Raw genomic sequence first — 18,395 nt, 5'->3', positions numbered from 1 at the left:
TAGTCAGCTGAAAAGAATGCCTCCAAGGGATGAGGCGGGAATCACACTGAAAAGGGGTGACGAGTAAAACACACTGCCTGACATAAAAAAGTGAAGCACCAAGAGGGGGAGGAGGAAATGAAATGAAACTCCACAGGTTGAGCGTTGTTGTTGTCGTCTTCAGTACTGACAAGGGAACCTCCCCATCACACCCCCCTCAGATTTAGCTACAAGTTGAAACAGTGGATAGGCCTTGAAAAACTGAACACAGATCAATCGAGAAAACAGGAAGAAAGTGTGTGGAGCTACGAAAAAAATAAGCAAAATGTACAAACTGAGTAGTCCTTGCGCAACATAGGCAACAACAAGGAGGATGGCAGATCGGGAGCGCCGTGGTCCCGTTGTTAGCGTGAGCAGCTGCGAAATGAGAGGTCCTTGGTTCAAGTCCTCCCTCGAGTGAAAAATTTACTTTCTTTATTTTCGCAAAGTTATGATCTGTCCGTTCGTTCATTGACGTCTCTGTTCACTGTAATAAGTTTAGTGTCTGTGTTTTGCGACCTAACCGCAAAACCGTGCGATTAGTAGACGAAAGGATGTGCCTCTCCATGGGAACCGAAAACATTTGATTGCAAGGTCATAGGTCAACCGATTCCTCCACAGAAAAACACGTCTGATATATTCTATATGATAGTGGTGACGGCATGTGCGTCACATGACAGTAATATGTTGTCGACTCACCTAACTTGTACACTTGGCGAATGGGTAGAAAGATTCTTCTACCTTGCCCGATTTAGGTTTTCTTGTGGATGTGATTATCACTCCCAAAAAAGTGATCGCATCGGACGGACAGATAATAATTGTCTGAAAACAAAAAATTAAAATTTTCACTCGAGGGTAGACTTGAACCAAGGACCTCTCATATCACAGGTGCCCACGCTAACCACAGAACCACGGCACTTCTGGCCATACAGGAACCCGAAGTTGCATATCTTGTACATGAACTACTCAGTTTGTATATTTTGCTTATTTTTTTCATAGTTACACACAACCTCTTCCTGTTTTCTCGATTGATCTGTGTTCAGTTTTTCAAGGCCTATCCACTCTGCCAACGTATAACTAAATCTGAGGGGGGTGCGATGGGGAGGTTCCCTTGTGAGACTGGTTTGATGCAGCTCTCCATGCTAATCTATCCTGTGCAAGCTTCTTCATCTCCCAGTACTTACTGCAACCTACATCCTTCTGAATCGGCTTACTGTATTCATTTCTTGGTCTCCCTCTACAATTTTTACCCTCCACGCTGCCCTCCAACGCTAAATTTGTGATCCTCTGATGCCTCAGAACATGTCCTACCAACCGATCCCTTCTTCTTGTCAAGTTGAGCTACAAACTCCTCTTCTCCCCAATTCTATTCAATACCTCTTCATAAGTTATGTGATATGCCCATCAAATCTTCAGCATTCTTCTGCAGCACCACATTTCCAAAGCTTCTATTCTCTTCTTGTCCAAACTATTTACCGTCCATGTTTCACTTCCATACATGGCATACTTTCAGAAACGACTTCCTGACACTTAAATGTATACTCGATGTTAACAAATTTCTCTTCTTCAGAAACGCTTTCCTTGCCATTGCCAGTCTACATTTTATATCCTCTCTACTTCGACCATCATCAGTTATTTTGCTCCACAAATAGCAAAACTCCTTTACTACTTTAAGTGTCTCATTTCCTAATCTGATTCCCTCAGTATCACCCGACTTAATTCGATTACATTCCATTATCCTCGTTTTGCTTTTGTTGATGTTCATCTTATATCCTCCTTTCAAGACACTGTCCATTCCGTTCAACTGCTCTTCCAAGTCCTTTGCTGTCTCTGACAGAATTACAATGTCATCGGCGAACCTCAAAGTTCTTATTTCTTCTCCATGGATTTTAATACCTACTCCGAATTTTTCTTTTGTTTCCTTTACTGCTTGCTCAATATACAGATCGGGGAGACGCTACAACCCTGTCTCACTCCCTTCCCAACCACTGCTTCCCTTTCATGCCCCTCAACTCTTATAACTGCCATCTGCTTTCTGTACAAATTGTAAATAGCCTTTCGCTCCCCATTTTACCCCTGCCACCTTTAGAATTTGAAAGAGAGTATTCCAGTCAACATTGTAAAAAGCTTTCTCTACGTCTACAAATGCTAGAAACTTAGGTTTGCCTTTCCTTAACCTTTCTTCTAAGATAAGTCGTAAGGTCAGTATTGCCTCAAGTGTTCCAATATTTCTACGGAATCCAAACTGATCTTCCTCGAGGTCAGCTTCTACCAGTTTTTCCATTCGTCTGTAAAGAATTCGTGTTAGTATTTTGCAGCTGTCACTTATTAAACTGATAGTTCGGTAATTCTCACATCAAGTAAAGTAGTCAGCTGAAAAGAATGCCTCCAAGGGATGAGGCGGGAATCACACTAAAATGGGGTGCGAGTAATACACACTGCCTGACATAAAAAAGTGAAGCACCCAGAGGGGGAGGAGGAAATGAAATGAAACTCCACGGCTTGAGAGGATATGTGATATTATTGCAGTGATTACATAATCGAGAAATTTACAGTCCTTGGCTGCATGAGACCACTTATCGGCACGATATTGCACCCTCTCTCACTTGGGTGTAAGCACAGGTTTGATTGGGAAACGTCTCATAAAGCCTTTGTGTCCTTTCCTGAGACAAGCTGTTGTACCTGGTTCTCGACATCCTAGATACTGACACTGGGATGCAGTTGATGTCTCAGCCAGTTCCACACATGGTTCAAATGGCTCTGAGCACCATGGGACTTAACTTCTGAGGTCATCAGTCCCTTAGAACGTAGAACTACTTAAACCTAACTAACCTAAGGACATCACACACATCCATGCCCGAGGCAGGATTCGAACCTGCAACCATAGAGGTCGCACGGTTCCAGACTGTAGCGCCTAGAACCGCTCGGCCACCACGGCCGCCAGTTCCACACATGTTCTACCAGGAACAGATCTGAGAATCTTCATGGTCATGACAGTACTTCAATATCACACAGCCAGTTTATAGAGGCACGTGTCATGTTGGGACGAGCATTGTCCTGTTGAAAAATGTACTGGCACATGACAGGATGTCCATGATGTACTGTTGAGCAATCAGAAGTCTACCACTACCAGCAATGACCTCACACCATACTCTATGATCGCCTACATTGTGACACTGGGAGTAAGACTGCTGTGCCTCTCCAAAACACTGAAAGAATGGGATCTCTCCGCACTTCATCACTACACCTGCCAATGATGGTCACCTGGGATAGTGCAGAAGTGTGATTCATTGCTGAACACAATGTGAGCAATTCATCGGCAGTCCACGCTTCCCAATTGAGGGCACCACTCCAAACACAGCTTTTTTTTTCCAACCTGTCTGTGGGTCAGTAATTCCCCAGTCTGGCTGCTGCTAACTTATGACCATTGGTGTGGAATGACACTGAATGTTGCAAGGAGCTCATTACTTGTTCTTGGATGGCAGGTGCAGATGTGAAGTGACTACATTGTGCTTGGTGCCCAAGTGTGCAGATGTGAAGTGACTACATTGTGCTTGGTGCCCAATTGTTTGTGGTGGTCAGTCATGGCTGACTGGAACCTGGCTGATAAATGTGTCTTTTCTCATGTTCCCATGTAGTGCAACATCGGGCCACTGTCCCATCTGAATGCCACACAAATCTGAATATTGCGTGATTCAAACAGCTGGCCAAATGGAGACCCACAATGAAGCCCCTTTTAAGACATTTTTCTGCTGATAACACTGTCTCACATTAGTATGCAAGATCTTTGTGTCCTCCAAAGTGATTACTCAACATCTAGCACTGTTCATGCAATTATATTCCCTACCAGGCCTGGTAACAACATAAACACAAAACCATTATGTACCCTGGTTACCATCCTAACTGTTGCAGAGAATGGTAACTCTAATCAAACCTGCTAATGACGTATGCATGTACGAAGTTATACTGACATCCGCCATCTGTTTTGCATGCTTCAGTTGTATTGTCAGGCAGTGTATTTGCATCACTAGAAACCTCGTCAAATCACAAAAAGTTACAATGTTTTTAGAATTCTGTCTAGACCACATCACAATTCACCTTCAACTAGCTGCCGCATTCGTCTCAACTGATGGGCTGCACTTCACCTACCCCTTTCTCCTGACAGTTGTACACTGCTAGTGTCAGCTTGCTTAACGCCACTGTACGGATCCCTACCACATGATCATTTCAGAATTTTTATGTGATCTTTGTAGGAGTAGAGACTCTAAAATGATTATCTTTAGCCCCAGAGAGCAGAATACTGTGAGGAAACTACGTGTCATGACAATGTTATGTCTTTGAAAGTTAATACCCTATTCTGCCATACGTGACTCCAAACCCTTCTTTTGCAGTTTTAATGCTCGCACAGATGCATTTATTATGTCTGTGCAAAGATCTCATCAAATCCTTTTGAATCTAGTCTGTGCTTTGCAAATGTTAATCTTTCATCATGTCAAGAATAAGTCTCTGTGAGCCAAGTCAGAAGAAAATTGTTACAGCTGTGAGGGCCAATGCATTGTCTTTATGAAATTTACATATTTGGTTTTTCCACATTTAAGGCTTTTTTCTTCGCATAATTTCTCACAAACACATTAGAACAACTTCTGTTTACTGTTTACCATACAGCCAGCAATAGGGAACACAGTCATGTCAAAAAATATGTTTCTAATTGAAGAACCATGAGTGTTAGCACCTTCTTGTTACATAGATACTCGCATTTTTTGTACTGGGCTACTTTGGTTGTCAGTCTGGCATCTGAACCGGGCAGGATTAATACAACAGGTAGAGCAAATCCAAATAACAGTGATGCATATCATCATATATTCACTCAGAAATCATGAGAATGCATTAAACTCCAGTAGTAAACACTACAAGCGAGTCACTGTGCATTATAGACAGTTTTTCTGTTAAAATTCCAGGAGCATGCATTCACAGGAGACCCAGACAATGTATTACCTACTTTTCAGAGTTGGCTACTTTCAACAGAAATTGATATTTATTTTTCTAAACTGTACAGCTCCAGTTAATGTATCATTATCAAATGGTATCAAGAAACAAACAGTAAATATATACAACACTGACAGAGGAAAACCACAAATAAATAAAAACTTTAAAAAATTTAAGCAATGGCAGTTATGCCAGTAAATTGAATCAGTCAAACTTACTTGACCTGCATAAGTACAAACCACGCAGCTATCCAGTCATTAGCATGTGTCAAACAACACAAAACTTATTAAAAAATACCATGCATACCAATCAGTATGGAAATACTTTAGAAATAGTAATGGACGCAAGACTATTGCCCAGTGTGAGATAACTGTCATAAAATAAGTTAACATAAAACCAGAAATCATAAAACAGTAATAAAACCAGCAACTGACCGCATGTTAGTATCAGGTTAGGTTAGGTTAGTGTTTAACGTCCCGTCGACAACGAGGTCATTAGAGACGGAGCGCAAGCTCGGGTTAGGGAAGGATTGGAAAGGAAATCGGCCATGCCCTTTCAAAGGAACCATCCCAGCATTTGCCTGAAACGATTTAGGGTGTTAGTATTCTCATTGGCGTCAACATAAAGACTGTCATTACAAAGGCAGGAAGTGATGGTTGCTGCAAGTTTAGAAAACGTTCTTCCACATGATTTAATTGCATGCTAAACATTTATGGTAATGCAAACTGAAGTTTTATAAGGATTGATATTTCAGAATTTTTTGTCACAGACTTTTTCCCTGCTTTATCTCTTACCCACTTGTTTCTGCTGTTGCAGTCATTTCCTGATGAGTTCTGATAAATGTGGCAGTCTATTTCTGTCAGACTGGTTTATTGTTGTTATTATAGTATTGATCAGTGGGCATTTGTGACACACACACACACACACACACACACACACACACACACACACTCTGTACACAATAAAATAATGGAAGGAAGCTTGGAGATTTGTGTATCTTGATATTCAACATAAAGAATAGATATAACACCCCCAAAACAAATATTGCTGAGAAAGTGGACTGACTGTGGCAATGATTAAGAGAACATCCAAGTTTTTGTTTCTAATGGTTTTGTGTGTTTGTGGGAGGACAACTGAATGAGAATTTGAATTCTGATCTTCACAATTATGTGTCTAGTATATTACCAATCAATAGTCTTAATAAACTAAGTAAATGTCTATCTTCCTTTTTTTTTTTTTCACAGACAACATTAAACAAAAGTTGAAAAATAAACAACAAAAGTAACACACTTGCCATACCGTATGTACTTTTGATAAAAAATTCATAACAGACTCATGCAGATTTCTTAAATATGAGATATTTTATCCCAAATGTACTGTTCATTTCTTAGAGAAACAATTTGTGTAGGTATAATAATATAAAACAAACTGCTGGTTCTAACCTATACCGTTAATATACATATAGTCAGTATGTATGAATATTCAGTCTTTTTTACTCTCTCTGTAGAGAAATATTTATTTCTGCATATGTTTTCTGTATTTTTATAGAGTTTGTCATTTACTGTGAACCTTTTCATTCTTCCAGATTCTGAACCAAGAAGGAAATCCATGGCAGTAACCACAGGGTGGGAAGGAAGCCAATTAGCTCGAGCATTGTATCCGTATCTTTCTAGTGGTGATAACCAACTCAGTTTCCTGGAAGGGGATGTGATTGAAATATTGGGTTCGTAACATCCTTATTCTTCTATTTAGATCATTACTTTAAACACTCCAGCTTCATTCAAAAGGCCAAGCAAAAATAACATATGCACTGTTAAATGATGGGAACCAAATGTTATATCCTCAGTTCTCATACTAGGGTCATACATTTATTGAGGTATCTTCCATACACACATAGATATTCTGATATGATAATATGCTAATAGAGATCTGAATTTTTGGAGTAATTAATGTGTGTGGAATTAGTTTATGGTAAAAGAAGTCAATTATTTCACTGATCTGGGGTTCAGGTTGGTTCCTAAAAGCCAATTAGAGCTTCCAAAAGTTGATTCTTAGAAGCCAATTAGAACTTGTAAAAGTATGGATACAATTCTGAAAGTGACAGAAAAATGGGATATCATGCAATGAAACATTCATGTTGACTAGCACATTTATTGAACCACTGATAGTAAGCATATGCAACATAACAAGGAACTATACAATGAGCAACTGACTGAAGAGAAACAAAAATATTGAATGGTTGTTCAGAAAGCAAAATTATCACAGAATATTTTGCCTGGGTAATAATAGAGGCACATGTTATATGGCAACAAGTTCTAGTCTATAGTGGTACAAGGCATATGTAAAGTCTGAGGATTTCCACCTCTGTAATTAGTTGCAGTATGTTGTGCAGACGCAAATAGCTCTCAAAGCCAGCATGTGTCCCTCGTATCCTCAGTTAGTTGTAGTGAATCTTGAATCATCTGGATAGAAAGTCCACAGTGACATCAACAGCAGAAGATGGATCAGGCAACAGAGGTACACACTGTCAAAGCAACAATCTAAAAGCAGCAGTGACTAGTTGGGAATGTTGACACCCCAATTCCAGCTGAATAGAATAGGTCACAAAGGTTTACCCAACCATTTCTTCTTCTTTGGCTTATGATTTACTTGTTCCTGGCTCCCAGGTCAACATCCTCAGGTTCAGAGAGATCTGCCAAGATATCTTCCAACAAACAGGTAATGGACTATTTCCATGGAGATCCCTTCCTGTAGTACTGGTACACTTTCCTTTCCCATAAACTGTCATTTTAAACTGAATAGCACCCATCTATATATCTTTGATTGCAATCATTTCTGTGCAAATGGAATTACCCACATACCACATATTAAATCATTTTACTCCTAGATTTGTCATAACATTAATACATTTGTGTTACAAGGGAACAGACATTACAACAGAACTGCTGAAAATATTTCATACTAACCTCCATGACAAGTTAAAACTACACAAAGGCATATGATTCGAACCCAGTGCCTTTTCCTTTTTGCAGGTAGTTTTCCACCCTCACTTATTTAGTGGATGTCCATGATTTACTACCATACAACACTCTGCTCCAAACATACATTGTCAGAAATTTCTTCCTCAAATTAAGGTCAATGTTTGATACCAATAGATTTTTCTTGGCAAGGAATGCTCCCTTTGCCTGTGCTAGCCTGCTTCTTATACCTCCTTGCTTAGTACATCATGGATTATTTTTCTTACAAGGTAGCACAATCCCTTAACTTCATGACCAACAATTTTGATTAGTTTCTCATCGCTCTCATTTCTGTACTTCTCATTACTTTTGTCTTTTATTAGTTTACTCTTAATCTGTGTTCTCATTAAACTATTCATCCCATTCAACAGACCCTGTAACTGTTCTTCACTTTTACTGAGGATAGGAATGTGATTAGTAAGTTTAGTCATTGATATTCTTTCACCTAGAATTTTAGTTCCACTCTTGCACCTTTCTTTTATTTCCATAATTCCTTCTTCAATGTGTAGATCAAACATTCGATACGAAAGACTGCACCCCTGTCTTGCACCCTTTTTAATCAAACCACTTCATTTTTGCTCTTCTAGCCTTACATTTCCCTCTTGCTTTGTGTATATTGAATATCACCCATCTTTCACTGTAACTTACTCTTACTTTTCTCAGAATTTCAAATATCATTCACCATTTGACATTCTAGATTGCTTTTTATAGCAACAAATCCTATGAGTGTCTCTTGATTTTTCTTCACTCTTGCTTCCATTATCAAGTGCTTAGTCAGAAATGCCTCTCTAGTAGCTTTACCTTTTCTGGAGCCAAAGTGATCATCATCCAACAAATCCTAAATTTTCTTTTCATTTTGTCTGTTTATTATTTTTGTCAGCAGCTTGTACATACGAGATGTTAAAGTGATTGTGCAATAGTTTTTGCACCTTTCTGCTGTTTATGCCTGCATAATTGTGTGGATTATATTTTTCTGAAAGTCTGATGGCACATCGCCAGTCTCATAGATTCTACAAACTAACTTGAATACACATTTGGTTGTCATTTCCCCTCAATGATTTTAGAAATTCCAATAAAAGGTTATCATTGCTTCTGCTTTGCTTGATCTCAAGTCTTCCAGAGTTCTTTCAAGTTCTGGCTTTAATACTAGATCCCCTATGTCTTCCAAAATGACTTAAGTTGCTTCTTCCATCGAGTCATCAGACAAGTCCTCCCCCTCATAGAGGCTTTCAACATACTCTTTCTACCTGTCCACTTTCTCCTCTGTGTTTAACAGTGTAATACCCATTGCACTCTTGATGTCACCATCCTTTCTTTTAGTTTCAATGAAGATTGTTTGACTTTTCTATATGCTGTGGCAATCCTTCTGACAATCATCTCATTTTTCATTTCTTCACATTTTTCATACAGCCATGAATGCTCCACATTTCCTACTCATTTCATTACTAAGGCATTTATATTGCCATATTACTCTGTCTCCCTGAACATTTTTACACTTCCTCTGTTCATCGATCATTTGAACAATTTCTTCTGTTACTCAAGGTTTCTTCGTAGTTACTTTCCTTGTATCTATGTATGACCATTCTGTGTCTGCCCCTTTTAGAGGTGACCACTCCTCTTCAACTGAACTGCCTACTGTGACACTCTTTACTGCAGTATTCACATCCTTAATGAACTTCAAATTTTTTTCATCATTCCTTAGTACTTCAGTATTCCATTTCCTTCCACAATGATTCTTCCATTTCATTCTCTTAAACTGTAGTTCACTCTTCATCATTACTAAATTACAATCTGAGTCTATCTCTGCTCCCAGATATGTCTTACCATCCAGTATCTGATTTTCTAATCTCTGTCTGGCCACAATGTAGAAAAGCTTGAATTTTCCTGTGTTTCTGGGTCCTTTCCAAGTATACTTTCTCCTTTTGTGATTCTTGATAAGAGGATCTGCTATTACTGTCTTAAATTTATGACAGAACTCAATTAATCTTTCTCCTCTGTCATTTGTGCTATACAGACCATATTCTCCCACAACCCTTTCCTCTACAACTGTATCCAGTTCCCAATGGTTATTAAATTATTATTCCCCTGTACATACTGAATTACCTGTTCAGTATTGTCATATACTTGGTCTGACTCTTCGTCTTCTGCTTGTAACATCATCATGTATATGTGAATTATTGTTATGTCTGAACTATTGTCAACCCTATCACGAAGCTGATCACTGCAGCTCACTCTCTGCCCTGCTTTCCTTTTCTTAATTAATCCTACTCCCATTACACCATTTTCTGCTGCTGTTGATATTACCTTATCTTCAGCTGACCAGATATCCTTATCTTCTTTTCATTTCACTTCACTGGCCCCCACTATGTCTAGATTGAGTCTTTGCATTTCATTTTCAGATTTTGTATTTTTTCTATTATGTTCATATTTCTGACCACCCATGCTACAACACATATGTTATCCCTTTATTAGTTATTCCAATTTTTGTCATTATCACCTTCACCCCTTAGCAGTCCCCTCTTGGAGGTCGAAATGGAGGATCCCCCCATGCTACAACTCATATGTTATCCCTTTATTAGTTATTCCAATTTTTGTCATTATCACCTTCGCCCCTTAGCAGTCCCCTCTTGGAGGTTGAAATGGAGGATTAATTTGGAATCTTTTTCCAATAGAGAGATCAGCATAACACTTTTCCAATTACAGTCTACATGCCCTGTAAATACACATTATGTGTCTTTAATGCAATGGTTGCCTTCTAAACCTGTGTCACTGATCACTGCTGATTCTTCTGCCTTTTAGGGGCAGTTACACACTCCAAGGGCAAGAAAATGCCCAGAACTTCTGTCCACTTCTCCATCCTATTTTAAAACGCTGTTAGTAGAGCAGAGGTGACGTCTTAGACTGGAAATCTTCAATCGCTATTGCTAATGATTTTTATTCAAAATTTAAGTAGAGGCTGGGTGCAAACCTAGAAACCATTATGTTTTGATTACTAGTCAAAGATGCTACCCCTGAACCACATGGTGCAATGTGCTATGAACTGACTTAAGGCTTCAGCTTACTCTAGTTCCTCTCCATATCACATCACCTTAAGTCGTGTTACTTCATCTGCCAATTTTCATCCATTTAGTATGGCATATATTTTTTACTAGGAAACATTTGGCTGTCATTTTAATATATGGTGATGGATAATGCAATGAAAATATTCAATTACAAATGATTAGTAACCATAAGTATGTGTCACTAAAAACCACATGCCGCCTCAGTGCTGAAAGGTCCATGGTTTGTGGAGGGAGAAAAATGAATATCATTTGTAAATTTAATGGGTATATGAAACTGGATACAAGTTATCATACAGTATAATATAGTTGTAGTTTTCAGTCTGAAGACTAGTTTGCTGCAGATCTCTGTGCTAGTCTATCCCACACAAGCCTTAGCTACAGAACCTGTTCATTGTACTCAAGCTTTTGTCTCTGTCTACTATTTTTACACCCATCTCCCTCAATTCCTTTCCATAAATAATTCATGATCCCTTGATGCCTCATAATGTGTCTTCACAGATTTCATAATAATGGAAAATGTGAAGTTGTACAGCTATTTTCAAATGGCTGTTTTCAAAAATCTTGGATTATCTACCGATTGATCAGCTTAGAAAGACAATGGTAGCATCTTAAAAATTTATATCAAACTTCCTAAAAGCAGCCTTTTAGGGTAAAGATAAATATTTGTACACTTCCATTTATGATCTAGTGTACTGATTATACATTATATTGATCTTATTTTTCTAACTGATTTACAGGCTTACTTTCAGATTTGCTGTATTAACTTTTTCCATCCATTATTTATCAACAAAGAGAACATCATCAGTGGCACATTAGTAGTTGAGGTGCACTGCATTAACACTTAATCCTTCTTAATTGCCCCACTTTAAATACCTGATAATTTCCTCTAGAACTGGTAGAACAATTTTTGCAATTGCACTCACCTTGCATCCCTACTCTTTCAATTCTAAATGTCCCACAATCTTGATGAAATCTGACAGAGGCTGCAGTATAATTGTATACATTCTTCGGTATACTAACATAGGCCGAATCAGTGCCTTGTTACTCAAAGGCTGTTGATGAAGATTTAGTTGAGACCGAGTCAAAGTTCTCTCAAACTACACTCCTGGAAATGGAAAAAAGAACACATTGACACCGGTGTGTCAGACCCACCATACTTGCTCCGGACACTGTGAGAGGGCTGTACAAGCAATGATCACACGCACGGCACAGCGGACACACCAGGAACCGCGGTGTTGGCCGTCGAATGGCGCCAGCTGCGCAGCATTTGTGCACCGCCGCCGTCAGTGTCAGCCAGTTTGCCGTGGCATACGGAGCTCCATCGCAGTCTTTAACACTGGTAGCATGCCGCGACAGCGTGGACGTGAACCGTATGTGCAGTTGACGGACTTTGAGCGAGGGCGTATAGTGGGCATGCGGGAGGCCGGGTGGACGTACCGCCGAATTGCTCAACACGTGGGGTGTGAGGTCTCCACAGTACATCGATGTTGTCGCCAGTGGTTGGCGGAACGTGCACGTGCCCGTCGACCTGGGACCGGACCGCAGCAACGCACAGATGCACGCCAAGACCGTAGGATCCTACGCAGTGCCATAGGGGACCGCACCGCCACTTCCCAGCAAATTAGGGACACTGTTGCCCCTGGGGTATCAGCGAGGACCATTCGCAACCGTCTCCATGAAGCTGGGCTACGGTCCCACACACCGTTAGGCCGTCTTCCGCTCACGCCCCAACATCGTGCAGCCCGCCTCCAGTGGTGTCGCGACAGGCGTGAATGGAGGGACGAATGGAGACGTGTCATCTTCAGCGATGAGAGTCGCTTCTGCCTTGGTGCCAATGATGGTCGTATGCGTGTTTGGCGCCGTGCAGGTGAGCGCCACAATCAGGACTGCATACGACCGAGGCACACAGGGCCAACACCCGGCATCATGGTGTGGGGAGCGATCTCCTACACTGGCCGTACACCACTGGTGATCATCGAGGGGACACTGAATAGTGCACGGTACATCCAAACCGTCATCGAACCCATCGTTCTACCATTCCTAGACCGGCAAGGGAACTTGCTGTTCCAACAGGACAATGCACATCCGCATGTATCCAGTGCCACCCAACGTGCTCTAGAAGGTGTAAGTCAACTACCCTGCCCAGCAAGATCTCCGGATCTGTCCCCCATTGAGCATGTTTGGGACTGGATGAAGCGTCGTCTCACGCGGTCTGCACGTCCAGCACGAACGCTGGTCCAACTGAGGCGCCAGGTGGAAATGGCATGGCAAGCCGTTCCACAGGACTACATCCAGCATCTCTACGATCGTCTCCATGGGAGAATAGCAGCCTGCATTGCTGCGAAAGGTGGATATACACTGTACTAGTGCCGACATTGTGCATGCTCTGTTGCCTGTGTCTATGTGCCTGTGGTTCTGTCAGTGTGATCATGTGATGTATCTGACCCCAGGAATGTGTCAATAAAGTTTCCCCTTCCTGGGACAATGAATTCACGGTGTTCTTATTTCAATTTCCAGGAGTGTATATGAATCCAATACAGGGTGGTATTTAATATTGTTCCAATCCATAATTTCATTTATTACTCTAAGAGGTCCATTGTGCTATATTTGCTCCTAATACCTATTTGTCTAATGATAATTATAGTGAGTGTCTTGCACTCTATGGAGGAGTCTGACTGGTCTATAGTTTTTATGTCTTGGGAATCTGCTTTCTGGATGAGTAGAATAATTTCAGTATTGTTCCAATTTTGGGAATATCCCCACAAATATTTGCACACATCTCTGAGACCTCTTCAATGACTTAGGTGTCATTACGTTTCTCAGTATATTTACTTCTTAATGATGGTTATGTTAGTAATAAAAAATTAATTTCAGACAAGCCCTGTTTACACAGTCTTACACTAGATAAGAAATAATTTCCATGTAGGCTTTGACCCCTCTTATAGCATTCAGAGCTGAGGTGATGCTATGTAGCAATCTCCCATTAGACATATGAAAGAGGGGGGCAAATGGGTATAAGCATTATAATTCAAATAAAACCGAAAACATATTTTACTCTCAACTTCTTACCTGATACTCAAGATTCAAGAACTGAGCAATTGTATAGCCACATGTACACTGCAAAATTAGAGAATTCTACAAAAATTACCCAGGCAGAAAAATGACCCATGATGGACAGAGCAAGGAGGATGTAAGAAGCACAGTATCAGTGGCAAGAATGGCATTCATGGCCAAGAGAAATCTACTAGTATCAAACAGATGCCTTAACTTGAGGAAGAAATTTCTGAGAATGTAAATTTGGAGTACAGCATTCTATGGCAGTGAAACATGGACTGTAGAAAACTGAACAGGAGAGAGTCAAATCAAGTGAGATGTGGTGCTACAGAAGAATGTTGAAAATTAGGTGGACTGATAAAGTGCAGAATAAGGAGGGCCTCCATAGAATTGGCAGGGAAAGGAATATATGGAAAACATTGAAAATAAGAAGGGACACGATGATAGGACATGTATTAAGACATCAGGGAGTAACTTCCAAGGTAGGAGAGGGACCTGTAGAGAGTATAAACTGTAGAGGTAGACAGATACTGGAATACATTGAACAAATAATTGAAGATGTACGTTGTAACTGCTACTCTGAGATGAAAAGGTTGGCGCAGGAGAGGAACTCAGGGCTGCCCACATCAAACCAGTCAGAAGACTGATGACTCAAACAACAACACTGCAACCATGCTTTTGTTAACGTCCTAGGAAGATGACTCATTCTTTGATAAATACTGTTATGAGCAAGCAGAAATCACTTCAGCGGCGTGATATAACCAATAACTGGAATGAGTTTTTTCACTTTGCAATGGAGTGTGCACTGATATAAAATTTCCTGGCAGATTAAAACTGTGTGTCAGACCGAGTCCCAAACTTGGGACCTTTGCCTTCCACAGGCAAGTGCTCTATTCACTGTGCTACCGAAGCACAGATCATGACTCATTGTCGCAGCTTACCTTCTGCCAGTACCTCATCTTCTACCTTCCAAACATGACAGAAGCTCTCCTGTGAAACATGAAAGACTGACACTCCTAGAAGACTGGATACAGTGGAGACACGGCTTAGCCATGGCCTTGGGGACGTTTTCAGAATGAGATTTTTACTCTGCATTGGAGTGTGCAGTTATATGAAACTTCTTGTCAGGTTAAAATGGTATGCTCAACCTAGACTCAAATTTGGGACCTTTGCCTTTCATGAGTGCTCTACCAACTGAACTTCACAAGCATGACTCACAACCTATCCTGACAGCTTCACTTACACAAGTGCATCATCTCCTACCTTCTACCTTTGCAGCAGAGCTACTGTAAAGTCTGGTAGATAGGAGACAAGTAAATGACAAGTAAAGCTGTGAGGACAGATCGTGAGCTGTGCTTGGGTAGCTCAATTGGTATAGCACTTGCACCTGATAGGAAAAGATCCAAAGATTGTGTCTCGATCTCACTCACAGTTTTAATCTGCCAGAAAGTTTCATATCAGAGCACACTCCACTGAAGAGTGGAAATCTCATTCTGCAAATATCCCCCAGGCTGTGACTAAGCCATGTCTTCACAATGTCCTTTCTTCCATGAGTGCTAGTATTGCGTGTTTCACAGGATAGCTTCTATGAAGTTTGGAAGGTAGGAGATGAGATACTGGCAGAAGCAAAGTTATGAGGATGGGTCATGAGTCATATTTGGATAGCTCAGTTAGAAGAGCATTTGCCCAGGAAGGCAAAGGACCTGAGTTTGAGTCTGTCAGGTATACAGTTTTAATCTGCCAGGAAATGTCATAACCAACAGCTGTTTAATGTAACTGAAGAAGTAACATGTGTTTAAGTAGTTGCTTTCTGCTAGATTTACTGCTGAAAACTGATGGTTTATAATTGTTTAACAATAGTTAACTATCCATAGAGTGTAGAGTTTTTATTAGCATTCCTGGTGTCAATTTTAAATCTTTTTCCTTATTGGTGTGCAAATGCTTGAAATGTATATTTTGCTTTCAGTGTCTTTCTTTTAGATGGCCATTTGTACTGAATATTAAAGTGAAATGATAACTAAATGAAGACCCTACACTGTCAATAGGAATTGATATATATCAACAGGGACATTTGAAAATGTGGCCCCGACCGGGACTCAAACCCGGGAACTCCTACTTACATGGCAAATGCTCTATCCATCTGAGCCACCAAGGGCACAGAGGATAGTATGACTGCAGTGATATATCCCTTGCAAGCTCCTCATGAGACCCACATTCCCAACTTAATGTCCACAGAGTTCAGGCAATATGTGTGCATCTGCAGAGAAGAAGAAGGTCAATGGCCAGTTTGCCTTAACTATATGAAGATGGTATCTGTTCTTTCAGACTTGTCCGAAAGAACAGATACAATCGGTGACATGCAGTGCTCTAAAATGAGATACAATCTTCATATAGTTAAGGTTAACTGGCCATTGACCTTCTTCTTCTGTGCAGATGCACACGTATTGCCCGAACTCTTAGGGGACTCAGTAAGATTGTCTGCCACGAGTAATGAGTGTAATGGGCAGGGGCACTACGAATGTAGTGTGTGGGCATTAAGTTGGGAATGTGGATCTCATGGGGAGTGTGAAAGGGATAAATTCCTGAATTCACACTATCCTCTGTACCCTCGGTGGCTCAGATGGATACTGCATCTGCTATGTAGGCAGGAGATCCCGGGTTCGAGTCCCGGTCAGGGCACACATTTTCAACTGTCCACGTTGATGTATATCAATGCCTATCAACAGTGTAGGGTCTTCATTTAATCATCATTTCATTCTAGAGTGCTGCATTGTCACCAATTGTATCTGTTCTCTTGGACATGTCCGATAGAACAGATACCATCTTCATATATGAATATTATAGAGTGTTGTCTGTTCTTCACAATAAAATAAGATGGAAAAGCTTCATAAGGAATCCTCTTCATGACATATTGGCCCAATCAAATGTTATTATTCTGGGTCAGCTTTGGATCAGACCATGGAACTAATAGTTAACGACATGTTATGTTGGTGAAAGAAACCAACCTTTTCATGTTGATTGAAGTGGGGGTATACCAAGTTATCTCCATCAAAACTGATATATTGGTATGAATTTTTGACATTCACAGCTTTGAACCATTGTCAAAAGACATATTTTGCTGAGATTATCAAGGTTTCTGTAAGGAACCAGTTCGAGTTTATGTGGCGGCCATTAACTTCATATGTCTTCATTCTAGTGTTCAGATCTTCACATTTCTCTGCACATAATAAGACTGTACAACACTTTAATTAGTTGTGTGGAAATCATGATTCTTTTTACCTCATTTTATGTATGTAATCATGCAAAATTCACAAATATAACACTGCAGAGTGTAGATGCAGGTCCATTGAGTAAAATTTCTTTCTCTGGCAGTGGTGTAATTAACCCTGGAGTGCATGTATCACAGAAACCAGTAGCTTATGAAGTATAGTTCAGATTTTCTTTTACAACTAAAATGAGAAGAAATAAAATATTACATTTAGAGCTGTAGATACTTAGCATTTAGAAATTTCAGCTAGCCTCTGATAAAATTTATAAATATTTACATTCCTCTGCATGCAACAGGGAATATAGCTAACAATTCTGGATCTTTGTAAACAATTCTTACAGATGGCTAAAACAGTACAAAACATCATATTGAAAATAAGTTTCCTTGTTGTGCTGAAAAAAGTCATTTACTTAAGCTTCATAACACTTTTGTTGGTAATGATAATTCAATAAAAATTAAAGAGGCAAATGATCCCACAGTAGCAAGATCTTAATGCGATAGTATACAATTACCAGTACATATTAAGAAATATGGCTGTTCTTAAATGTCAGAAAAATGTGCTGAATATCCATTAAGCAATGTTAATCAACAGAACATTAATGAGAGCACTGGTTACATGTTTCCACTCTTATCATAAATTGTTCAGATACTTCTTTTACACTATTTTAGATGACCATTTGTGTTCTAAGGTACTTCCTATAATTTATGTTACCACCTTTCTTGTCTATAGTTATTTTGTACAAGTAATTATGACCACTGAAAGGAAGGCTCATAACAGTTACTTTAGGTCAAATGTGCCTCTACAGTTAAAAAATTTTCATAGTTCGCATAGCTTTAATCTTCTTTCACAATCAATTTTGGTTCATTTCTGGTGTACAATAGTGAATACTACAATAATTGTGCAAAATAAATGTAGGTTACATTTTCAAACTTCTGTTTCATTTTACTTATATTTCTTTCTATTTATGTCTTAAAAATTTGTCTACAAGA

At 39.8% G+C, this 18,395-nt stretch overlaps 1 protein-coding gene across 2 annotated transcripts in view; it reads left to right on the top strand.

The window, feature by feature from the left end:
• Window positions 1-18,395, top strand: part of LOC126163166 (brain-specific angiogenesis inhibitor 1-associated protein 2-like) — a 991,817-nt gene that overhangs the window by 957,687 nt on the left and 15,735 nt on the right. For both annotated transcript variants that reach the window (XM_049920109.1, XM_049920110.1), the window contains exon 8: window positions 6,590-6,727. In XM_049920109.1, the coding sequence (XP_049776066.1) occupies window positions 6,590-6,727 (138 nt within the window). The remainder of the gene's footprint in view (window positions 1-6,589; window positions 6,728-18,395) is intronic.

The sequence above is a fragment of the Schistocerca cancellata genome, chromosome 2 (assembly GCF_023864275.1).
Source record: "Schistocerca cancellata isolate TAMUIC-IGC-003103 chromosome 2, iqSchCanc2.1, whole genome shotgun sequence".
Taxonomy (NCBI): domain Eukaryota; kingdom Metazoa; phylum Arthropoda; class Insecta; order Orthoptera; family Acrididae; genus Schistocerca; species Schistocerca cancellata.
This window is presented reverse-complemented; position numbering and strand designations above follow the sequence as displayed.